At 46.0% G+C, this 26,923-nt stretch overlaps 1 protein-coding gene and 1 long non-coding RNA gene across 3 annotated transcripts in view; one reads left to right on the top strand and one right to left on the bottom strand.

Moving 5' to 3' along the window:
- LOC119169868 (uncharacterized) overlaps positions 1–2,579 on the bottom strand; it is a 49,396-nt gene extending 46,817 nt beyond the window's left edge. The window contains exon 1 of one of the 2 annotated variants that reach the window (XM_075886527.1): positions 2,354–2,579. In XM_075886527.1, the coding sequence (XP_075742642.1) occupies positions 2,354–2,362 (9 nt within the window). In that variant the 5' untranslated portion in view covers positions 2,363–2,579. Of the gene's footprint in view, positions 1–1,802 lie in introns of both variants that reach the window. The other variant, XM_075886526.1, reaches the window with a different exon arrangement.
- Positions 1,926–25,838, top strand: LOC119170857 (uncharacterized). Its single transcript, XR_005109760.2, has 3 exons — positions 1,926–2,014; positions 16,731–16,845; positions 24,904–25,838. It is a non-coding gene; the product is annotated as an uncharacterized LOC119170857 (long non-coding RNA).
- The last annotated feature ends 1,085 nt before the right edge of the window (positions 25,839–26,923 follow it).

Here is a 26,923-nt window from a genome sequence, read left to right on the forward strand (position 1 = left end):
GTTTTCTTCTTTTGGACACAATTTCGAATGGTGCCCACATTTCTGCACTTGTGTTTATCACTTCTGTCCCCTGCTGGCTAACAACAAACAATAGACATTCAATTTTGAATGAACTGGATATTCTGCATATCAACCGTGCTTTCATTTAATAAAAGCACGGTCTACAATTTTCGCCAGTAACACTAACACTTTTTGGCACGCTCACTCTCGACAGCTAGGTCAGTACTAGTGTTTCCTCCGAATGAATACGACCAATGAATTACGCACTTACAAGGAGGCTTACATTTTAGTTTTATGTGCAATGATACTAAATGCCTGTTTTCATAATAAATATATACGTAATGAAGTTTTACAACATAATTATAAATAATAAAATGCGCACACCAGCACACTTCCACCTTGTCCTGAGCGCAACAGATTATCAAACGCCTTGCCATCGACCTAGACAAGTTTGACACATTCACAAAACTTTTGTCACAATTCAAGCCTCAAAAGTTTAAACTCAAGTGCAGCTTAGAGATACCTTGTCTTCTTTCTTGTTGTTGTTTTAGTCTCTGTGATAACTTGAACAACACTAAACAGTAAAACAACTTTTCACGTACTATAAAATTAGTTTCACGATACCGGAAGCACTACTGTAACAGCAAGAGCACTCTTGACAAGTGAGAAAACGCGCAAAGCAAGTACAAATGGTGACCCGCTTTACAGCTCTCGCACTAGCTTACTGAGTTGCCATCAAACTTCGACAGCGTCTGTTACAGCATATAAGTAATCATTTGTCACTAAATATATGACATATCGTGCGTTAACTGTCCCTGAGTTGAAAATAGCAAGTGTAGGAAAGCCTCATACGCAACAAGACTGAAATTTATGATGTCACACTACTGTTTGCACTCACAAATTCAGCGACGAACATTTACAATCTATGAAAAAGCAGTAAGCTCCTGTAATGAGTCTCAAAAACAGGCTATCATTTTCAGTCACAATAGCTGGAGGCTCTTGGTCTTCCGCTTCTAAGAGCTCATTAGCAAGGACGTGTCTGCTTCAAGAGAGTATGCATATACAATTATAGCACCTGTCAATTACTGTCAGGTGAAGCAACGCACGAAAGGGAAACCCACTGAATATTAAGAATGACTTGCAGTGCCTACAGCACACATTTTGGGATCACAACATGCAATTCGTCGCTGCTCATCAGGCGAAAAGTGTACGATTGTTCGACATTTTCAGTGCTAATATACATAAGGGCTGAAAACTTTGAGGACAGCAAGGCTGCATCAGGAAACAATAGGGACCACGCAGCGTGTTTTGCATGCTGCTTGGTTCGATAACAGACCAGGAAAAAGCAATAACAGACCCAAGCACAGCATGATTTACATAAGAACAAACATGAGTAGCATATGTTCTAGCTCATTTTGAGCAAAAAAAAAAGAACCTGAGCAGGACACGTTAGGCGCAGAACTGAAAGACAGCGGTCTATAAAAACTACGAGACTGAGTCCCAGGAATGGGCAACTAAGATAAGAAAGCGAAATTAACAAGTGCCCACAAGTAAACAGCTCACACAATATACAAAGAATCAGAGACATTTGAGAGAGGCCTTCGTCCTGAAAAGAAGGTATCTGATATGGGGACGTATAGAATATGCTGATGACAATATTATGATTGCGTGAAGTCTGCATAGTTATGTAAGGCAAAGAAGTGTTCCACTGTGGTGCGATTCGCTTACGATATTTTGATCCCAAGTTATAAACTCATCTAAACGGAGCACAAATACACGTATTCACAATTGCACACACTCACCCATAGAGTAACGTTTGTAGTAAGAAGAAGGCATCGTGCTACGGGAGCCATGAGAACGACGTATCCGATCTGTACTCGATAAATTCACCCTCACGTACGTTATCAAAACACCCACTGGTCAAGGCTTCTTGCTTCAGAGGCAACACAACGTTGCGACGATGGTGTGAAGCATGGATCTCTCCGGGAGCTTCACAGAGCTGCTTTCGTGCTAGGTATGTAAAACTGCAGCACTGGTGGTTTTCCTTTTTGCATCACTTTCTGACGGCTTTCCTATTTTTTTCACCTGATAAGCTACTATCTTCGCTTCTGTTTGAATAAATTTGCGAATTTTGTGCACAATCTGTCAAAATATCCGTGCAAGTGGAAATTGTTGTCAGCATGCGTCGGGACACGTCACAGAAGGGCCCGAAATTTAGCGTTGTAATCGCCACTTGTTGTTTGATGCCCTTTCGGCGCGTACTCAGTGGTTTGAGGAAAAGCGCAGCACATAACAAAGAACAAACTTTTCGCCGGGATCCGTCGTTCTTGAAGTAGGCAACCGCATACATTACCCACGTCATGCGGCTTCAAGAATGCCACGTCGAAGCTGTTCTACGGGAGCCATGAGAACAACGTATGTGATCTGCTGGCTGGCTACATCAAAGGCTGTATATCCTCGAAGCAGATGTCACAAGCAGAAAAGAATATTCAACGGACACAAACGAAACTCGACCGTTGTATTTGTGCGCACATGCGACGTCAAACGAGACCTCTAGCGGCAGTTTTCCTCAGCTGTCGTAATCTGCTCGCGTTGACCCCCTTTTCTTCTTGAGTGACTGCCGTTATCTTAAGGGACACTGATAGCCCCTCCTTGGGTGGACGTAAGCGTGAAGTTGAATGGCGCGACGCCTAGATCACTGACGACGGCGACGCTGTACGCGATGGCCTGCGCATATCGCCACTTTTATTCGCCGTCAAACAGCGTCCGCGAAGACTCGTTTTTAGCTATGCGCATGCTAGCAAGAAACGCTACGTGCAACGTGGAAAAACGTATAAGCTAACATTTCATAGAAATCACAGGGGTCAAGCTTTGGATTCCGCAACTTTGGATTTTCTTTTTTTTTTCAAATAGGGTATGGCAATGATAGCATGACTGAAAATACCTACAAGAAACACAGTCGGCCAGTATTTACTTATTTATTCGACAATACATAGCACACACTAAAGGTGCTACACGGTGCCTTATGTGCATTGATAGGGAAGCCTGCATGTTCTTTGAAGGGCAATGTTTGGAGCAATCAGATGGAGTAGGAACACAATAACCACTTTCGATGACCCACTTGTATATATCACCCGCTCACTGTGTAACAATGTTTCCTAAAGAACAAAAGAACGGTGTGCGAAACAAAGGAGATATCTATTATCTATAGATAGATAGATAGATAGATAGATAGATAGATAGATAGATAGATAGATAGATAGATAGATAGATAGATAGATAGATAGATAGATAGATAGATAGATAGATAGATAGATAGATAGATAGATAGATAGATAGATAGATAGATAGATAGATAGATAGATAGATAGATAGATAGATAGATAGATAGATAGATAGATAGATAGATAGATAGATAGATAGATAGATAGATAGATAGATAGATAGATAGATAGATAGATAGATAGATAGATAGATAGATAGATAGATAGATAGATAGATAGATAGATAGATAGATAGATAGATAGATAGATAGATAGATAGATAGATAGATAGATAGATAGATAGATAGATAGATAGATAGATAGATAGATACGCCCAAATTCATCAAAATTCTCTAAGAAATGCTTCGCACTTAAAACGAATTATTAGAAAAATGATATCTGATACGACATTTTAATATCTTAATTATCATTGCGCGAAGAAGACTGTTTAGGTACATTCATTTTCTAATATGAGTGTAGGATGAAATGCTTCACATAGGTGCTTTAACCGCAGTTTTATTTCACGCGATGATAACAATTTCCATTCTACTTCATTTTTTACATGGTTACAGCTGTCATTTTTGAGTAATGGCTTTCGACAAAACTTGAAGCGCTGTTCTGTATTTTTTACTGTTTGTCACTTAAGGACATATAACAAAAAATATCACACGAAACTAGCATATTCAGGCATACGGAGAATGTATGCTAAGTACACCGTTGATTGTAAACATGCTGGTGCCTGTCACAGGCTTCGCTGTATGAAGTATAATTATTTGGCGACCTTCGCCAGCACTCAATCAACAGGAGAATTCCATGAGTGGTCCTCTGTGGTTTTTCATTTGTACCCCAGCAACCCGCGGCTGCCCGGAAAAACGTGTTCTCCCTTTCCCACCGCAACACCCAAGATTTCAGGGAGATTCTTCAGTTCTTTCAGGGCACTGGACAGCTATTTGTAGACGGTGGTCTCCACGTCCTGAACCATGGACGTCACTTTTATTTTCTTACCCCATCTTTAATTCTGACTCCTTCTTCCCCTGCAGACGCTGACACATTCTTCCACTTGGGCTGCAGAAATAGCGTCTTTTGCACTCCTCAAGCTCCTCCTCCGATCGTTCGCAGCATGTCAGCTTTCTCTTCGTTGAACCTTATAGTGTTTAGAAATATCAATGCTGCCTTTTTTTTACATGAATAGGGGTTTCGGACACAAATTCGGACAACGAAGATCCGTCATTTGTCGGGCAGTTAATTATGATCTTGTGCATATCGGGCCATCGTCGTGAAGGGCGAGTCAGGACTGAGTCGAAGAAGACGTGAGGGCTCCCGTCTCGCGAGCTTCCAGACGATGCCTGCACTCACGGGGCCGCACTGTCAAGATGTACGTCATTGATCTATAGACTGCCTTTACTTGTGAATATCGGGCCATCGTCATGAAGGGTGAGTCAGGACAGAGCCGAAGTAGACATGAGGACTCCCGTCTTGCAAACCTCCAGATGGTGTCTGTACTCACGTCAGTCCATGGGTGCTCCTAGTGGTCTTAGTTGCAACTGGAGTCGTGCTCCCAGGTCACAGCGGTGATTATGTCTCGCACATCCACTTTACCCATAGCGGCTTCACAAAAGTCCTCGAGGCTACGGCTGCGGTCGAAATTTGTGCACTCCGCTCCATCTCACCACCGAAGGTCCTTCCTCCCGGTTTTTACGGCACCAAATTGTTCAGGAAAGGAACGAGCCGCTGTCCCCATGGCGAAGCCCCACCCGTCCACCTCTTCTTTATCCCGAACGCTTTGGCTGGTTTGTTGTTCCTTGGAGTCCTGGTGCAATCCACCACGGGGGATCGGCCATGGAATAGATGGTGCCTCATTTCTGAGATGAAATTGTTTTACCAGCTAGATCATTTAGTTAAGGATGTTTAAACAAAGAACCAATTAGTAAACGATAGATTAGAAATAAAATAAAATGAGGTAATACAAAAAACGAACAAGCTATTATGGTTTGAAATAAAGTGAATTTATGCCTCAGCTTAACATTCTAATCGTTTTGTTGCGTTTAGAGAATCGCCTATGGCCTCGCAAACGTTCCTGTTGCCAAATTCCTTTTCAGTTGCTCTAAAGCAAAGGACCACCGGAAGGGATAAATTTAGAGCCAACCTAAGGAGAGGTTCTTCTAACAGTCTCTTCCTTTGGTTTGTATGTAACCTGCATGTTAAGAGAGATGGTGAAGAGATTCACTCTCGTTGCAGTGGAAGCATAGGGGAGACTGTGCCATACCAGACCTGTGTAGATAAAATTTCAAAGGGGGGGGAGGACTCGGCATCTTAGTCTCGTAATTGATATCTCCGCCATTCTAGAGGAGCACCATCGAGTTTTCCAGGGGTACTTAAAATCAGGAAAAACAGATGTTGCCAAGTGAGATTTTTCAAACTGATCTGACATGAGAAACTTTTCAAAGCGTCCCACGGCGATAAATGCTAGCGTTGGCACTATAGAAACTGTGGGATAATTATGTGAGGCCACTGCGAGTGCATATGGATGTTCATTGAGGAAGAAACCTTAATGCCCTGGTATCTACACCAAGCGAATGAGTCGTAAATGTCTTGGGACAAGCGCAAAATACTTTTAGAGCATTGGACATATTAGGCGCAGTTAATGAACTACACACACAGAAGCAGTCTGAAAGAATAATGCTTTGCTTTGCTTTGCTATCCTAGATACATGGCACGTACCCACTTTGAGGGATTGGCCAAGAATGCAACGTAGAGACTGTCAAATGTTATTTTAGGTAACCTACAAAATTTACAACTAAGAATAAAAAAATGATATGACCATTATACGTAAAATATTTTACTTAACTACAAGTAATATGCTTTTGAGCCTGTATTCCATACTGCCGTAATAACCTGACGGGAATAACTTTGAAGACTTAAGTTTTACCTTAATGAAATGACGAGGAATTTTAAATACCTGATTAAAATGACGCTCGTTGAGTATTTATAATGTAGTTACACACGGCATCAAAGGCATCCTTGTGGCAGAATACCAAGCCTGAGGCACCAAAGCCTAAAATATTTTCTCTGATAAGGTCAAGCCTATTTTTGTAAAAGGAATAATTTGAAATCGATTTCTGATCCGAGAATATTTTGCACATGACAACAAGTAATGTGCGATATTTTCCAGTTCTCCGCAGAATTGGCATGACAACAAGTAATGTGCGATATTTTCCAGTTCTCCGCAGAATTGGCAGAGGGGTGATATTGTCAGACCAGCCCTGTACCAATAAACGTTTAATGGGGGAACATGACATCGAAATCTGGTGATCATGACTTCTGATTGTCGAGAATGGCTCCACTGCGATTTCCATGGATATTTTAGGTGACTATGCACTGTCCGCATCCTAAAGATAATAGTGGCGCTCTTCGTCGTTCAGCATCAACAAAAAACAAATAAATTTGTGTCTTGCTTTGGCTTTTGTAAGTAACAACCTCATTATGAGTTTGTGTTATGTATACTTCTCTATTCTGTGGTGTTTTGGTCGCTGAAAAAGGCTGCGCTGCAAAGTTGTGAACGAAAAACTAGACTAGCACAGGGAAAGCGCATGTAACAACTCAAGTGTATTGAAACAAATAGCCTAAAAGGGGATGGGCGGAGTAACATAGAAGGGAGCGGGCACTGCAAGCAAATCACGTATGGTGCTATCGGGGTGCTATCTATGGCGTATTGCACGTGCTTTTTTTATACAGTTTTTCATCCAGAACTTTTTCGTCAACAACTTTGCAGCGCAGCCCTTTCCTGCAGTATGTTTCAACTAGCCCCCACACAAGCTTTTCTGAATGTTTTGGTTGCCGTTCTTTAAAAAATCTTTTACTGGGAGCAGAATGTTGCACATACTGCATCACTGATGTTTGTTTAGAAACTTAACCTTCTAATACAACTTTTTTTCAGTTTATAATTGTTGCCTCCCTCCATAAAACCAACTTGGGGCATCTCAAGCAAGATTAAGCACTGATACAGTTTTAGTGCCACCATGTGCTCACCACTTCTATGTTGAATAATCTTATCTTCTGTTCTATCAGCTTTCCAATTTGTGGGAGCTGAGAACCAGAGAAATATACCAATTTCATTGTTTAACCGTCAGCTGCACAGCTAAGCGGCAAAAAGCTGTCACTACACAACAAAAGCTAGTCGACAAAAATAACCTTCGTAAATTATGGTACACTGAATACCTCAGTAACATTCATAAATATAAAGGAACATATAAACTTATAAACATACAAAAAAGGACACGAAACCGCGTTTGTGCGCCAATGCTACTTCTATAACACTCTCAGAAAAAAATGACCTGTTCTCATTTGAGACAATATATGTTTTAAAAAGGGTGCGAGGCATTGGCGTGGCTAAAAGCCCCCCCCCCCCCCCCCCCGAAATTTTTAGCACCAACCCCCGTTTCTCCCCCGCCACTTACCCACCTTTTTTAAAGAAGATAATCTTTCTTGGGGTACTTCAGCGCAAAAATTTTGGTCTGTCTTTCTGTACATTTGTCTATTTGTCTGCGGTACCCAAGCGACATCAAACGATACCTCAAACGGCCAACCCCAACGGCAGCGCTCACCAATATTGCTTCCGCTTTTCGGGCAGCTTCGGACACAGAGGGGCATTCGGATACGTCATGAGGTTTCAGCGAACATACTTGTGCGATTGTCAATTAAAAAGCAATTATTGTGCATTTGGGATGCACCATAACAACACGTCTATATTTTTAGATGTGTCTTTATACTATATAAGGCATACATAAGTAATTATAAGGACAGTAGCGTTTATCACGCTGCGCTGACGATGTAATGCTGTGCTCAGAAAGGCAAGTGTTTCCAACGCTTTGCTAAGACGACACGGTGGTGGCACCTGCCCGTCGCATTGCGTTCTACACCTTATCACCTCCGAGACAGACTTACACGCCTTCCTTCGTTTTCGAAAATAACTGCCAGACAGCGCTCGTGCCTGATGTGCCTCGATGCGCTCGTTCACCTTCGCTGCACGGATCGAGACTCTCTAACGCAGCGCCTCCAGAATACAATGCACCGATTTTCTCACGCAGAACTTCAAATAAATATTTTGTTGACTCTCTGCAGACGCAAGACTATCGTTTATCGACAACATTTGCAGTGAAACATTGAGATGCAGGGCCATTTTTTTTTGTCGATTCGCGCTGACGTGATTTAGAAACGAAGCGGTGCTACAATCACAATATCATTCCTGGGTGCTTTCACAGTTAATAATGTCTGCACACGAGAAGACCTCGCTGTCTCGGGTTTTTTTTTTAAGGCTTTGGCACAATGTGAGACTTTGGGCAGTAATCTCGGCGGCGAGCGTTGTATGCGGGCTTGACTACGGGATTAATGCTTCAGTGGTAGTCATACGGGTACCCGCCGAGACAGATTTCCTTATAGTCAATCGCTACAATAATTTTCACTATAGCCTGTCTGCTAACATTTACTAGACTGTCTGCTAACAATTAAACACACGCGCGCACGCACACGACAGTATACTTGACTTATCCACCAAAATTCGCTTGCATTCGGGTGTACAATATATTGATACATATCTATATTATATCATAGCGGCTGAAGGCACTCCGAAGTGTAAATGACGAAGTTGCAACACAGGCAAACGTGCAAGGCAACTCACTGATCATGCAACTTAAGATGATAAATAAAAAACGGTGATCATAAACCTCTTTTATTCGTTGATATGTGATGTTTAACGTCCCAAAACAACCATATAATTGAGAAAGACACCGTAGTGAAGGGGTCCGAAAATTGTGACAACCCTAGAGTTCTTTCACTTTCACGTGCATCCAAACCTGAGCACAAAGGCCTACAGCATTTTCGCTTCATCGAAAATGCAGGCGCCGCCGCCGGGATTCAATCCCGTGACCTGGTGATCATAAACCTAAAGCAGCGCATTACGAAATTCAGTATGAGCAGCTGTGGTGAGCGCAAGTTTTATTGTTCAGCAGTGTGCAGAACAGTGCAGAACAAGAAACATAATGCTGAAAAATATACAAAGGATATATATATATATATATATATATATATATATATATATATATATATTGTAATGAAGAGGAAGTACTCACGCGCAGAGGCAGCAGCATCGAGTGTGCAGCAGCGGCTCGAGCTCGGAAATTGCGGCTGGTGCATCGCCTTCCAAGCCTTCCAAGCATCAACCTTTCTGCTTAATAAATCTCCTTTATAATTGGTGGAGCCGTGCCGGGTACCGTCCCTTACACCTTCTCGCTACCATCCTGGAACTCCGTTCTCGACGGCTACCTTCTGCTATGCCGGACGCCAATCAGCAGACGCTTCCATCTCTTCCGGCCACGTGTCCAGGCAATGTTCCTCAGCTGGAGCCTCCAATCTTCAGTGGAACAGATGACAACAACGTTGAAGAGTGGCTCTCGACTTTCGAACGGGTGAGCGCTTTAAACAGATGGACGGACGCGGACAAGTCGACACGCGTTTCGTTCTACCTCGCGGGTGTAGCCAGCCTTTGGCTTAGAAACCACGAGGCAGAGGTCCGAACGTGGCCGCAGTTTAAAACGTCGATTGTAGCAGTCTTCGATCGACCTGCCGTCCGAAAACTTCGTACCGAGCAACGTTTACGCACACGCGCACAAGAAACGGGTGAAACCTTCACAAGTTACATAGAGGACGTCGTCGATTTGTGCAGACGCGTGAACGCCGAAATGACGGAAGCTGAAAAATGTAAGCACATCCTGAAAGGGATTGAGGACGACGCTTTTCAAATGCTCTTAGCGAAAAGCCCGACCACTGTTAACGACGTAATTAGCCTCTGCCAAAGCTACGATGAATTGCGGAAGCAGCGAGCTCTGACAAGACGTCCTCCAGCGCACGATTTGGCATCGCTGTCTAGTGTGATCAGTGGTCATGACCACGCGTCACTAATAGCCAAAATAAAAGCATTCGTCCGCGAAGAAGTTGCACGACAGCTTTCCTTGGTGCCTTTCACACCAGAAGCTACCACAACTTTACCATCGTCTCTACGTGACGTCATTCAAGGAGAGGTCGCCGAGGCCTTACCAGCTGCTCGCGAGCCTAATCTTGTGGCTGCTCCTCTCACCTACGCCGCGGCTGCAGCCATGCCAACTTGCAAGGCGCCTGCGCCTCCGTTCAAGCCTCGCGCGAGCTATCCCCCAGCTCCAGTTCACTGGACCAGCACTAACACCGCCAACCCGTGGCGCACCCTCGATAATCGCTCGATATGTTACGCTTGTCGATACCCCGGACACGTCGCAAGGTGTTGCCGCCGCCGGACGCATATCACCAATGAAAACCGCCGTGAGCCTTTCTTCCCGCTTGACTCCAACGCGTGATGCGGTTCCTCCACTCCAATGCCAGCCCGCTACCAGGACGACCACCGCCCTCGGTCGGGACGTCTTCGCTCGCCCTCTCCACGCCGCCGCTCGCCTTCTCCTATGCGTCGACGGCCCGCACCTAACGAGGAGGAAAACTAGACGACGCAGTTCCTGAGGCAAGAACTGCGCAAGTTTCGGTTTGCCCAAGTCCTCATTTGTCACCTACCAATGTTATTGATGTGTTCGTCGAAAATATCCGTACTCTCGCTTTTGTAGATACCGGTGCAGCTGTTTCGGTTATAGATGCTGGATTTTGTCGCTCAATTCGTAAGGTTACGACGCCTTTCTCCGGATTATCGCTTCGCACAGCCAGTGCTCAACCTGTTCAACCGACCGCAGTATGTACAGCCCGCGTGACAAATCAGGACATTCTGTATACGATAGAGTTCATGGTTCTTTCATCATGCTCCCACAATATTATTTTGGGATGGGATTTTTTGTCGCGTCATAACGCCGTAATCGACTGTGCTAGGGCTGAGGTCGAATTTTGCTCACTGGATGACCAAGCGTCCGTCGACACCCAGTTTGTTACTAGACTTGTCGTTAGCGATGACACCTACATCCCTCCATGCTCTTTTGCGTTCGTGCCAGTTTCATGCAGCGCCATATCCGACGGCACGGTCTTCTTCACACAATCTCCAATATTCGTCACCCGAAGAGCCCTCCCCCTGCCTTTTGCTGCTCTCGATCTTGTAGAAGGCTCAACCACAATGCCAATTTATAATCATGAGTCGTCGTCTTTATCCCTACTTTGTCACGAATGCCTTGGCCACGTCGAGACAATCAGTTCTTCCAGAATTATATCCGTCCCCGATGAGGTGCCTTCTACCTCCGTCTGTGAACTGGCTGTCGTCTCAGCGCCTGACTCAACGTCAGCAAACATATTTCAACCATTCATCGCTGCAGATTTGACATCTTCGCAGCGTTCACAGCTCCTCACCATTCTTGAGAGCTACCGCCAATCTTTCGACGTTGAACAAACATCTCTCGGCCGTGCCTTAGCAGTAGAACACCACATCGACAATGGGTCCCACTCACCACTGCGACAACGACCATATCGCGTGTCCGCTACAGAACGCCGCGTCATTGCTGACCAAGTAGACGACATGCTTCGCAGAGGCGTCATTCGACCTTCACAGAGCCCATGGGCGTCTCCGGTGGTTCTCGTCAAAAAGAAAGACAGTTCTATTCGTTTCTGTGTCGATTTCCGGCGATTGAACAAGATCACGCTGAAGGATGTCTATCCACTACCGCGCATTGACGATGCTTTGGACAGTTTGCAGGGTGCCGAGTTCTTTTCCTCGTTAGACTTGCGGTCAGGCTACTGGCAGGTGCCTATGGCGGAGGCCGATCGCCCCAAAACCGCTTTTGTCACGCCAGACGGCTTATATGAATTCACCGTCATGCCCTTCGGACTTTGCAATGCACCTGCAACGTTCGAACGAATGATGGACAACATCCTGCGTGGACTAAAATGGAAGTTATGCTTGTGTTACCTCGATGATATCGTGGTATTCGCCCCTAACTTTGACACACACTTACGTCGCCTTCAGCACGTCTTTACTTGCTTAACTAACACCGGTTTGCAATTGAACCACAAAAAATGTCGATTTGCCATGCGTCAACTGAACATTTTGGGCCACGTTGTTTCCAAGGAAGGCATCCTCCCGGATCCCGAGAAAATGCGAGCTGTTACGGCGTTTCCTAAACCTGCCACCATCAAAGAACTTCGAAGTTTCATCGGCTTGTGTTCGTATTTCTGGCGATTTGTCCGAAACTTCGCGTCTATTATATCACCTCTCACGCAACTTCTCAGCAGCTGTAAAGACCTCTTATCGTGGTCCCCTGCCTGCGACGAGGCATTCACCACCTTGCGACGGCTTCTCACGATGCCACCCATTCGACGCCATTTCGATCCTGAAGCTCCAACTGAAATCCACACCGACGCCAGTGGTGTAGGCCTGGGTGCTGTGCTCGCACAGCGTAAACCGGAACATCAGGAATACGTCGTGGCATACGCTAGTCGCACACTTACCAAGGCTGAGAGCAACTACAGCGTCACAGAAAAGGAGTGCTTAGCCATTGTGTGAGCCCTTGGAAAGTTTCGCCCATATCTATATGGTCGTTCTTTTGACGTCGTGACCGACCACCACGCGCTGTGCTGGGACGTTGAAAGACCCATCTGGCCGCCTCGCTCGCTGGGCGTTGAAAATTCAAGATTACGACATACGCGTGGTTTATCGGTCAGGACGGAAGCATGCTGACGCCGACGCCTTTTCCCGTTCCCCCCTGTCCCAGAATGCCACAGCTGACTCCGCTTGCGATTCCACATTGTCATCGCTTGACTTTGACACCATTGCTATCGAACAACGCAATGACCCGTGGACTGCATCTCTCCTCAATCATCTCTCCGACACTTCTGAACTCCTAAAGACGCGAACGCTTCGGCGCCAAGTTCCACACTTCTCGATACGTGACACGCTTCTCTATCGACGTAACTACGCACCAGAGGGACGCAAGTGGCTGCTCGTCGTTCCACGAACCCTGATGTCACAGATTTGTTCTTCTTTTCACGCTGACCCACAATGTGGCCACGCAGGAGTCTTCAAGACCTACGAAAGGCTTCGACATCGCTACTACTGGCGTGGCATGTATACCTTCGTCCGCAACTTCGTCCGCTCTTGTGCCGAATGTCAGCGCCGAAAATCTCCACCACACGCCTCCGCTGGTGAACTGCAGCCTTTACCATGCCCTTCCCGACCCTTCGAACGGGTTGGAATAGATATTTATGGGCCACTTCCATTGACTCCGACTGGCAACAGGTGGATAATAGTTGCTATCGACCACCTAACGCGCTATGCTGAGACCACTGCTCTTAAAACGGCTACAGCAGAGGAGGTTGCCACTTTCCTACTGCGTCATTTTGTGTTGCGTCATGGAGGCCCTCAAGAACTCCTCAGTGACCGCGGCCGCGCCTTCTTGTCCGAGGTCATTGAAAAATTGCTCGCTGAGTTTGCTATTGTACATCGCACATGTACTGCTTACCACCCACAAACCAATGGGGCTACCGAGCGCTTTAATCGTACTCTCGGTGACATGCTATCTATGTATGTGACGCCTGATCACTCTAACTGGGACTTAGTTCTCCCATTCATTACATACGCCTATAATACGGCAACGCAAGCGACAACAGGCTTCTCCCCTTTTTGCCTCCTCTACGGCCGTCACCCCTCCCACACCATTGACACCATTTTGCCCTATCGACCGGACGCGTCCGAGTGCCTACCGATCTTGGACGCCGCCAGACACGCAGAAGAATGCCGCCAGTTACCTCGTCGCTTTACATGCGATGACCAAAACAGGCAAAAAGCAATTCATGATGCCCAGACCTCAACTCCCGTTTTTCTTCCGGGTGCTCTTGTATGGCTGTCAGTGCCGCATCGCACACCTGGGCTCTCTTCCAAACTTCTGCCAAAGTACGATGGGCCATATCGTATTGTCGAACAAACTTCGCCAGTAAACTACCTCATTGAGCTTCTTACGCCACCATCAGACTTGCGACGTCGCAACCGCGAGGTTGTACACGTCCAGAGGCTCAAGCAGTACCACGGTTCAACGCCGCCTGCCCAGGACTAAGTCGCCAGGATGGCTCCTTTTTTCTCCGTGGGGCCATTGTAAAGAAGAGGAAGTACTCCGGTGCAGAGGCAGCAGCATGGAGTGTGCAGCAGCGACTCGAGCTCGGAAATTGCGGCTGGTGCATCGCCTTCCAAGCCTTCCAAGCATCAACCTTTCTGCTTAATAAATCTCCTTTATAATATATACATATATATATATATATATATATATATATATATATATATATATATATATATATATATATCATAAAAAGGGGTTTATTCACGTGCGTTGCGACGGTGGCTCTACGATGAAAACACGATCGGGACAGAGCAACGTTCAGGCAGATGCCGGTGATGATCAGCACGAGGCGAGCGAGACGAGCCCAGCACCCGCCCAGTACCCACGCGGTGGCGATGCTGCTTGCCAACGATGTGTATTCTTTTTCACAATTTGCCCCCGCCGAAGAAAAGCCATCCTGGCGGCCTAAGAGTCTGGAGGCAGAGGGCTATGGTATGGGTTAAGGCGGGCGACGGGGACGATGTCACGTCCACGCTGGCGCATGTCGTCAGATGGGGAAAGTGGCTCAATGAGAAAATTCACCCGCGAAATTTGCTCTAAACCGCAGTAAGGGCCCTCGTACTTTGGGAGGAGTTTTAAGAAAAGGCCGTGGTTTGGTAAGGAACAGCCAGCCATACAAGTGATCTTGGGGAATAGCTGTGGCTTCGTGAATAGTCGGCGTGGTTTTCTTTCTGGTGCTACTCTTCTTGTGACGTGAATGTACGTGCGAGTTCACGGCACTCTTCTGCTTTTCGGGCAGCTTCAGACACAGAGGGGCATTCGGATGCGTCATGAGGTTATGGAAGGAGAGTGTCGATGGTGGGGGAAGGTTCGCGTCCATAAAGCAGAAAGAAAGGTGAAAATACAGTGGTAGACTGTGCTGCAGTGTTGTATGCGAACGTGATGAATGGGAGAGTGCGATCCCAGTAAGTATGATCAGATGTCACATACATCGCGAGCATGTCACTGAGGGTGCGGTTAAATCTCTCAGTGAGCCGGTTTGTTGGCGGGTGGTACGCCGTGGTATTGCGATGAACAACATGTCATTCAGAAAGCAGAGCCGCGACGACCCCTGATAGGAAGGCTTGACCTCGATCACTTAGTAGCTCTCGAGGTGCACCATGTCGTAGTAGGAAGCGATAGAGGACCGCGCAGTGGCACTTGGCAGGGTGGCGGTCTCAGCGTAGCGTGCTAAATGGTCCACAGTGACTATGATCCACCGATTTTCATCTGATGGTATTGGTAGAAGGCCATAGAGATCAATTCCAATCCGATTGGAAGGTTCGGCAGTGCACGGAAGCGGCTGAAGCGCACCGAACGAGTGTAAAGGCGGAGAATTGCGGCGGTGACAGTCATGGCAGCTCATAGCAAATTTTCGAATAAAATTATACATTCCGCGCCAGTAGAAGCGATGGCGAATACGTTCGTAAGTTTTGAAAACTCCGGCATGGCCACATTGGGGGTCGTCGTGAAAGCAGGCACTCATTTGTGATTGTAAGCTACGGGGGACAACCAAGAGCCACCTACGACCTTCAGGGGCGTAGTTGCGTCGGTGTAGCAGCCGATCACGAATTGCGAAGTGAGGAGCTTGACGCCGGAGAGATCGTGATACCGTAGTGGTCGATGATCCAGAGAGACAGTCAAAAAGGGAAGCGATCCACGGGTCCTTGTGTTATTCACTGGCAAAGAGTCAAGGTCGAGAGATTGATTGATATTTGGGGTTTAACGTCCCAAAACCACAATATGATTATGAGAGACGCCGTAGTGGAGGGCTCCGGAAATTTCGACCACCTGGGGTTCTTTAACGTGCAGCCAAATCTGAGCACACGGGCCTACAACATTTCCGCCTCCATCGGAAATGCAGCCGCCGCAGCCGGGAATCGAACCCGCGACCTGCGGGTCAGCAGCCGTGTACCTTAACCACTAGACCACCGCGGCGGGGCTCAAGGTCGAGAGATGCGACAGAGTTGGTACCAGTGGTTCCGCAGGCCGAGTAGGGAGGTAAAGGCAAACGGGACAGCGCGTCGGCGTTGGAGTGCTTGCGTCCACTCTGATAGATCACGCGAATGTCGCACTCCTGGATTTGCAGTGCCCACCGAGCTAGGCAGCCAGAAGGATCTCGCAATGTGGCGTGCATGATGGTCCGTTACAAGGTCGAATGGGCAACCGCACAAATAAGGGCAGAACTTGCGCAACGCCCACACTAGCGCTAAGCACTCCTTTTTAGTGACGCTGTAGTTGGCTTCAGCTGTAGTGAGCGTGCGACTCGCATAAGCGACGACGTATTCAGAGTAGCCCGGCTTGCGTTGGGCGAGGACAGAGCCAAGACCAGCCCCTCTAGCGTCTGTGTGAACTTCTGTTGCAGGTGTTGAGTCGAAATGCCGAAGAATGGGAGGAGAGGTTAGCAGACAACGGAGCGTGGCAAACGCGACGTCGCACTCAGGAGACAAGGATGAAAAGTCAGCGTCACCGCGTAGGAGGTGGGTACGTGGTGATATGATTGCCGTGAAATTTCGAACGAGGCGCCAGAAGTACGAGCATAATCCTACGAAACTGCCTAATTGTTCCAGCTTAGTAGGTTTCGGGAACTCAGCGACTGCACGAAGTTTTGCAGGGTCAGGTAAAATACCGTGCCTGGACACAATGTCCCCTAAGGTGGACTGCTCTCACGCGGCGAAGCGTTACTTTTTAAGGTTCAGTTGGAGCCCAGCGTTGGTTGAACACGTCAGAACCAGTTGGAGCCGAAGCAGATGTGTAGAAAAATCGGGAGAGAAAACGACAATGTCATCGAGGTAGTATAGACACACAGACCACTTCAGTCCACGCAGTGTGCTGTCCATAAGTCGTTGAAACGTGGCAGGAGCATTACAAAGCCCAAAAGGCATTACGTTAAATTCATACAGGCCATCTGGTGTAATGAACGCAGTTTTCTGGCGGTCAGCTGCTGCCATAGGAACCTGCTAGTATCGAGATCGAGAGTCTAAGGAGAAGAATTCGGCTCCTTGGAGGCTGTCAAGGGCGTTGTCGATGCGTGGTAATTGATAGACGTCTTTCCGCGTCACCTTGTTTAATCTTTGGTAGTCGGCGCAAAATCGAATCGACCCATCGTTCTTTCGAACTAGAACGACAGGAGATGCTCAAGGACTGTGCGACGAATGAATAACGCGACGGCGTAGCATGTCTTCTACCTGGTCATTGATGACGTGACGTTCTGCAGCAGAGACACGGTACGGTCTTTGACGCAATGACTTTGACCCAATTGCAGCTGAGAAACGCCGAATGAATTCGGGAAGTGCTGGAGGAGACTAAGAAGCTCAGCGCGTTCTTGAGCACTCAAGGTGTCGGCGATGGAACTCCGGAAGATGTCACTTGACGAGCATGCCGTTGTGGAAAGGGCATAAAGTTCGGCCGAGGCGCTACTGCACGATTCGTCTGGCATGTTAAGGAAGAAAAAAGAATCAAGGTACTCCACTCGACCGAGACATTCGCCAGCAAGTAGCGTAAGTGGTGCAGAAAGGGGGCTGTGGACGCAAATATTGCTGTGGCCAGCAGTGACGTCAAGTGTAGCGAAAGGCAAGAAAACGGCTCTGTGGCTCATTAAAATGTCGGAAGGTGTGAAAATTACCGTAGCATCGTTATGGTCATTGCAGCAAACAGAGACATATAGCAAGAGAGGCTGGCGGAATATCAGTGTCTTCATGGACAACGAGTTTTGGCGACTGCTCAAGAGTTTCGTGCAAAGGTTCGTCACACAGGTGCGAAAGTTGAACTTCAGTGCGTGCGCAGTCGAAGACGGCTTGATGATGTGACAGAAAGTCCCATTCGAGGATAACGTCATGCAAGCACATCGCAAGCACATTAAACTCGACAACGTACGTAGAGCCTTGTAAAGGTGCCGAGAGATCAAACTGGTTGTGCGCCAGCCGTACGAAGCGATAGTCCAGAGAGTAGCGTGGTCACTTTGCGTAGGGAGTGGCAGAGCTGGGCGGCTATAACAGAAACGGCACCACCTGTGTCGATGACGGCAAAGGTAGAAACACCATCCACTGATATGGCAACGACGTTAGCAGGTGAAGTGCGAGGACTTGGGCATTTCGACGACGGTGCAGTTCTTGCCTGTAGAACTGCGGCGTTCAGTTTTCCCGGTTGGAGAAAGCGGGTCGCGGACTCATCGAGGACAGTGATCGCCTGCGAGGAGACGGGGAGCGCGGAGAGTAAGTCCGAGATTAGGGCTTGGGTGACTGAAACTCGGGAAGGTTTGTGTAGCCATATTGTGGTGAGGGATAGGGAGCAGGTAGGTGCATGGGCTGCGGGTCATACGGGAACGGCCGAGTAGCGTCGTGGAGTGGTTGGAAGCGACGGCGACAATATCGTGCCACGTGTCCTGCAGTACCGCAGGCGTAGCAGATCGGTCGATTGTCAGGAGTGCGCCGGGGATTGCTGACTCACGGTGCGGCCCAAAATGTCGAAAGAGGGGTAGAGTGGGGAGCAATTGAAGACATAGGTGGCAAATACTGCTGGCGGGATCTGCTGTGTGCCACCTGGGCATATTTAAGAGGCGCGGCTACGGGCTGCGTAGCCGATGCATGGGAAACAGGCGTGGCCACAGACTTCTGCTGGGCAGCGACGAGAACAACCTGAGCTACCTCTTCGGCAATAACGTTGCGGAGCGGTGAGGGCAGATGAGAGAACGGCTGCTGCTGCGTGAAGGTAATCAACGACAGTTGCCGAGCTACTTCTTCGCGCACAAAGTCTTTAATCTCTTGCAGGGTTGGTGAGTGATCGGGAACAGAAGTAAGACTGGAAAGCGAGTCGGCATGTGAGGAAAATGGCTGAGTCAGGGCGCGCTGCTTCCGCAACTCGTCGAAACTTTGACATAAAGTGACAAGTTCCGTAACGGTGGCAGGATTACGGGCCGGGAGCATCTGAAATGCGCCGTCATTTATCTCTTTGAGGATATACTGAATCTTCTCAGACTCAGGCATGGCGGTGTTCGCGTGGTTGCAAAGATCAACGCTGTCTTTTATCTAGCCGGTGAACAATTTCAATGGCTTCAGTGCGCGAGTCCGCAAGCGTTGTTTGACCCTGAACTTGCGGACAGTGGGTTGGCCAAAAACGTCAGCAAAGGACGTTTGAAGATAGACAACGTCGTAATGTAGTTTTTGTGGTTGTTAAACTACATTTCGGCAACGTCAGTGAGGTAAAAGATGACGTTAGTCGAATTGTCGGCGTCATCCCACTTGTTGTTTGCGCTCACCAGTTCGTAATGGGTGAACCAGTCTTCCACATCGGTCTCATCAGCTCTACTAAATACCTTGGGCTCTCGCAAGCGAAGAACGCTGGGGGTGCTGGAGGATGGAGTGGAAGAGCCAGGTTGCGCGTTGTTGCTGGCCATGATGGGTGGTAGTGTTCGGTTGCGGAGCTCCAGGTTTAGGTGACGGCGAATGGCAGCACCCAGGTTCAAGCAATGGCGAATGTCAGGACTCTCCACCAATTTAAAAGGGGTTTATTGAAGTGCGTTGTGATGGCGGCTCTATGATGAAAACACGATCGGGACAGAGCAACGTTCAGGCAGATGCCGGCGACGATCAGCACGAGGTGAGCGAGACGAGCCCAGTACTCAGTACCCAAGTGGTGGCGATGCTGATTGTGCTGATTGCCAACAACAATGCGTTTTCTTCTGCACAATATATATATATATATATATATATATATATATATATATATATATATATATATATATATTATATATATATATATATATATATATATATATATATATATATATATATATATATATATATATATATATATATATGAAAGTAGATGCGCTTTCACATAACAACTGTTTATTGTGCCGACGTTTCGACAGGAACCCAGTCTTTTTCAAGGCATAATACTATTTACACATGTTCCGTGTCTTCTTATATCCTGTCGAGACAGGAGGGCAGGGGTCAAAAGAGAGAGAGAGAGAGAGAGAGAGAGAAAAGAAAAAAAAGAAACAGCGAAACGGGAGGACAAACAATAAATAAAATATAGAAAATTTAGGAGAAGAAGCAAGACCGACACGGCGTAATTAGAAAGGGGCAGCATTTCAACAGAGTAAAGCAGAGGTAGATAAGCAATGTCATCATTGTCAACAATACCTCCCCTGCACCCACTCTTCCCCAAGTGGGCAGGGAGCCGCCGTTCTTGTATTTCACCTTTCCGTGTAGTCCGCTGGCGATATATATATATATATATATATATATATATATATATATATATATATATATATATATATATATATATATATATATATATAATTAGGAATGAAGGAGCACACTTACGAAAGTTTGATAATTGTTTACTCTACGTTTCGGCCGTGGCACGGCCTTCGTCAGGATTGACGAATTCATAGTGGGATGGGAAACCTTTACACTATGATACATGCTTGTGGTCTCTGTGTGCAAACTCCAGTACATCGGACATACTGAAACGCCTTTTATACTGCGCTTTAATAACCATAACTCACATGCCACAAGCCTACCCAATCTACCTTTGTCTAAGCACGTTATCATTCCTGGTCACTCATAAAATAAACTAAGAGCTACTATACTGGAATCAGGTTTCCCTTCACATGATGATAGGGAACTGCGCGAGTCATTTCTGATACACACGTCAAACGTGATCTTATCCGGTATAAATGAAGATCCAGGCAAACTGACGTTTCTTCCAGCGCAGAACTAAGTTCTAGTTTCATCACAGTCTGTTCAGAATCACTGTTAACGCTGATTTTCACTACACCTATTCAGGGCAGTGAATTTCTTGACTTTGTGTTATCAATTCTGTTTGAGCCCCATGAAATTCTTAGTTACGCATCTTGTTCCATTTGAACGTTTTTTGCTATACTTTTTTGTCTTTTTTGTGCGTGTGATTTGCTGTATGGGTTTGAAAGTTTTGTTTGTAGATATTACTGTACTTTTCAAACTGATATTCATGTGATCTACTTGATGTAAACCCCGTTCATGCATTCTCATAATCTTTCTTTGACATTGCTTTGACATTCTCTGCTGTTCATTACTCGCACGTCACAGTAGATAGTGTATGATAGTGATTGTTCCCGTGTCAGGGGCCATTGATATACCATGCCTACTCAAGAAAAGCGCAATTACATATCGTGTTTTCCCTGATGAAGGTTGGTCCCCGGCTGAAACGTAGGAAAAATAAAAAGTATTCGGTTTGCCCGTCCTCCACTTCTTGGTATTTTAAGGACACCTTCTTTTATAAATATATATATATATATATATATATATATATATATATATATATATATATACATATTGATTCGCTTCATCTGCTTGTTCTTTTACATTGACATGACTACAAGGGCGCACCAAGTGATTTCTGCCACTTGCGACGTAACGCACGTTAAATTCACTAAATGAAGAAACGTAGGTGGACATGTTATCATGTAAAAATTAAAACAGTAAACGCAATAACTGTAATTTTTTACAAACAATGAAGTAACCCTGTACAAGCAACGTTTCACGCAGAAAAAGACACATGACACACCGGAAAATTGTTCGTTATTTTTTTCAATTGCCACAAAGACTGACACGTGTATACAACAGCAGTCTTGTGGTAGTCATACTCGTTGTGCCTTCTTATGTTTTCGAGCGTGTTCTTCCTACGCGTGAACAGAAAGAGGACCGCGACACTCTAAAGACTTGGTGAGTCCCCTTGTCTGAACTTTGTTTTCAAAAAAGTTCACATTCCTTGCAGAGAGCTTCTTCCTGAATTTAAAAATACACCAACTAGACAAACATTTCTAGCCAGAGAGGTTAGAACTTCAATCAGCGCTCACTAACGAGGAAAATGTGTAGTTAGCACCTGGTTTCTATGGCGTCTTAGCAAATTTCGTCTAGTCTCGTTGTACTGCAACACTTCGCGTCTTGGGCATTGTCATCATCTGGAATCACGGTTTCCGTGCATGGTATCTTTCGATCGGTTTCCGGGAGTTTTTTCGGCACACTATAGTCGTATTTAGGCAGTGCTGAACTACAGCTGCGAACCGTTTCTTCAGCTGATGTAGCTTTTTCACCAGTTGTCAAGCGTGCACTGGGGCAAGCGCCACCTATCGAGAAATAATCATCAAGCGTTTCCTTGCGGCGTTTTGGCGTGGCCATCGAGTCTCACGGAAGAGAACTGATCGACACAGAACACGAACTACCCACCAATACGTGTAGACAGCGTATTTCAAGGGGGTGACTTTGCGTTGCTAGGGAGCAACGCACTTAGCAAAGTTCGGGCGGTGACACTTGAAGCTAGAATCGAGAACTCTATAGATGATACATGTCGGCTGGTAATGTTCCGCCTTAAACACCAGCACTCGTTTCTCCCCTACTGGAAAGATTCGCAGGTATACATTTCATCCGCTTTCCTAAAGGTCCCGGCAAGGTCGCGTTTGCCCAGTATCTAACTGTGTAAGGGAAACGTCTCGCGTTTGTGATTGTGCTCCTACAGAAGGCCGGTAGTTCTGTTGCGTTGTGATCCCCTACCACAAACGTGAATGACTCCGAACGTGTTGATGCCAGCAGTGAAGTTCCAGTGACTCACTTCACAATGCATGAAACAGATAACCGACAGGCACGGATGGTGCGCAGTAAAGCGTAGGTAAACTCGTGTTGCATGCGCTGTCACTTCTCGTCGGAGTTCATGTGTTCTGAGAAACCGATTATGGTGCACCATGCTCTTAAAAAGACCGGAGTTTTTTTTCTTCATCACTAGTGAACAGATCACTAAAGGTTTTGTGTGGCACGAGGCTGCTCCTGTTCGCGCCGGTGCAAGTGCTAGTTAGAACAGTGTTTACATGAAATATCTATGCTGCGTGAAGAAATATTCTGTACAATTTTTAATTTGTTGTCGTAAAAAGAAATAACAGCTGCATACTTTCAAACAAAGTAGGAAACCCTGCGGCAACGTGATCATTTCAGGGGGCAGATCAACAAAATCAAAGAAAGAATTGATAAATAAAACGAGAACATTACGCGTATTTGCACGTATTTCAGTTTTCTTCTGTATGAAACCACCGAACAAGCTAATTCTATGTGAGTAGCTGTAGTCTTGTCCCAGGTGCATTTTTTGTTGAGACCAACTGACATCTCTAACAATAGTTACTTTGTCTTTGCGGACTGCGCGATGAAACCTCTAAGACTGGAGTACTTTATTGCTATGAAAAGTGAAGGTGCAACTGTACTGACAACCAAGTTCGCGAAAACGTTTGCCCGAAAAATAACGCATGCGAAATTGTGTTGCTGGCGTGAAGCACAACTTACAAAAAAATTACTTATTGCGTATGGCAAGCATTTTTGGATGCACGCAGTAAAGTAAGCAATATTGACTAAAAAGCTAGCACTGCGTCAGGGCTGCTTGACATGTAGAGCTTAACATAAAAATGATTTCTAGAGGCAAGTAGTCCCACGAATCAACATTAAGAAATTATTCGCTCAGCAAATCAGGCAAAACTGAAACGAAATTATCAATGTACAAAAACATGCTGCGTGTGTACTACTCATTCCTCGTTGTAAGCGGTGCCGTCCTTTACTCGTGAAGCGCACTTCGCCCTGACGAGGACTACGACATCTACGCTTAACAGAGATTAACGAATAACAATGTCTTCTACGATCGGACGGCTCGTCGCAATGATGCGTTTTCAAAGACTAGTACATTCCATGGTGCGGCGACAGGCCGTTGCTCCGAACGGTTACTGTACATGTCGTTTACACCTGCCGCGGGTGGTCTAGTGGCTCAGGTAGTCGGTCGCTAACCCACAGGTCACGGGATTAAATCCCGGCTGCGGCGGCTGCATTTACGATGCAGGCGAAAATGCTGTAGACCTGTGTGCCCAGATTTGTATACTCTAAAGAACTCAGGTGGTTGAAATTTCCGGGGGCCTCCACTGCGGCATCTCTCATAATAATATTACGGTTTAGGGATGTTAAATCCCACATATCAATCAATCAATTACCTGTCGTTTATTGCATTACTGAGATTACATTAGTTGTACTTACTCTCTTCACAACCATACCCTTGGGGAGACAAGGGTAGTCTCAAGACATTGATACACATGTAGACAGTACATAATCTGCTCAAACCATCGCTTAGTCACGTGACAGAGGAAAAACTGATGTTTCTGCTCCCCCCCTCCCTCCATTGAGTCGGTATGAACCTCTCCCCAAAAAAAATTTCTAGCTACGCCCCTGGGGCGAGGATGAAAGAATATTAATTTTTTTACGTCATTTCTTTCGTATCGATGGGGCTCTTGCATGACTATGCATGCTACTTTAGTAATAAACTTGTAGTTGAAAGTAAAAAAATAGAAGCATTATGCCGTCCAAAAACACTTTTCCTCCTGTTTCTGCAGGTGCTGTCCTCCCCATAATCACGCATAACAAATTAGAACAAACAAATGCTTTTGCTGTGTGTTTTGTTTAAAATTGGTGAAAGTGATTGCCTGAAAGAAACAACCTCAGGATATTTTTTTCTATTTTTTACAGATGGAAGATGTACCCTGTTCAGCAAAACTGACGCAGCTGTTTTAGACGTAACAAAGGGATGGCTCATGCTTTCTTCAGATGAAGAAGGTGTGCCTATGTGATAAAGGCATACCGCTATTGCAGATCACTCCAACGGAAGCTGAAACAATGCTTTAGGATCGCAAGAATTGTGGAAGGAATGAAAAAAATGGCATGTTGCCTTGTATATGTGTCAAACCTGAAGCACCAGAACTATTTGCTTTCTTACTTTTCTGAGGGGAGGGAGTAGGGGCCATGAAAAAAAAATTATAAAGAGGTAGCCAGGCATATCAAATTGTAGCCAAGACAAAAACTAAAATCAATGTGCAAGAATTTTCATTGCCCAAAATGCTTGGCTCTGATGCCAAGAACATGCCTTGCTATTGCATAGCATTCCAGTACAGCGCCAACCACGGAAACGAGTGTTTCCCATGATTTGGCAAGCACAGCCTTCATTTGCTTGGCCAATAGTAAGCTTCACACTTGTCGAGCACATATCCCCCATGGCCTCCAATAACTTTCCTAACATGGACAGCTTGGCCACTGATGGTGTACCATGCAAGCAGGTTTCGCTGGTAGGGAGAGCAGCACTTCACAATTGGGCAGCAGTGACCACGGGTACCAGCCATGTGCTTCTCAAATAAACACCAAAAGCAGAGAGCAATGGTCTTTCGAACAGCGTCGAGATAAGATCAGTGAAGCACAAATATTGTGTATGCATCCTTGGTATGTATCTCATGGACATTGTGAGTGTCTCTCAGATATCCATAAAATCCAAATTGCGAAGATTAAATGTACCCGCAACTGTGAAAAACTCGGCCGAGTAATGTTGCAGGTACGTTGCACATGGACACTGATTGGAAATTCAATATATCCACATATACAATGTCATATAGTAAATAAATGTTTCTTTTACATGCACTTCGCATACTTACCGCATGTCGTTGGTTTGTTAGACCTGCGGTACAATGGCAGTCTTGCTCCTCGCCACTCAGCTGCACTTTAAAGAACGCTACAAAGGCGTGAGGCTGGCCGGATCGATTGATCAGTTGGGTTTAGCGTCCCAAAAGCACCACAAGATAATATGAGACGCCGTAGTTGAGGGCTCCGGAAATTTCGACCAGCTGGGGTTCTTGAACGTGCACCCATATTGGCGCGCCCGGGCGTACAGCATCTCTCCCTCCATCGAAAATGCATCCGCTATTGCCCAGATTAAACCAACGACCTGCGGGTCGGAAGCAAATTTTTTTAACAACTAGACCTTCGCGGCTGCGCGAGGCTGGCCGGATTGCTGTCAGACGACATATTTAAGGCCAGCCTCACGGTGTTGATGCTTTCTATAGCACACCAGACTGCCGTCGGAGCGCACGTCTCGGGCACACAAAGTTGTGTATACATGCAGCAATCCTGAAGAAAGTGCGTAGCTGGGAAGTCTGCTTTGTTTCACTTGAGCTTTCTGTCCTCCTCTCTATCTTTTTTTCACATCTTTCTGTCTTTATTTCTTCTTTATTGTTTATCTATTTCGGTTGCCCTTGCTATTTTTATTCGTATTTCTTCCTTTTCCATCTTTCTTTATTTCTTACTTGGATCATCTTTTCTATTTTTTATGTGGTTTTGCTTGCGTTACGGCAAGCGACGGCAGTCCAGGGTCTTAAAGCAATTCACCCATAAAACCACCTTCGGGCTGCATGAGTTCACGCTATCATGAACAGCAGCACTAACGCCACGCCTATTATCTTTATGGTAGTTCACGTGCTTTATCTCCTTGCGGATATAAGTGTATGCATTACGCACGCTCTAACGATACAGGTTCATTATGTTTGAGTCCTTTCTAGATTTTACATGCTAATATATATTTATCATTCTTAACGTCAACTAAAGCGGTTTAGAAAAACAAAAAGTTCAGTGATGCATTTGATGTTGTGAGCACGTGTATGCGACATCATTTGCGACGTCTAGTAGTTTTTGTCTAAGAGAGAAGTGCATATGGCGTTAGTAATAC

The sequence above is a fragment of the Rhipicephalus microplus genome, chromosome 2 (genome assembly GCF_043290135.1).
Source record: "Rhipicephalus microplus isolate Deutch F79 chromosome 2, USDA_Rmic, whole genome shotgun sequence".
NCBI lineage: Eukaryota > Metazoa > Arthropoda > Arachnida > Ixodida > Ixodidae > Rhipicephalus > Rhipicephalus microplus.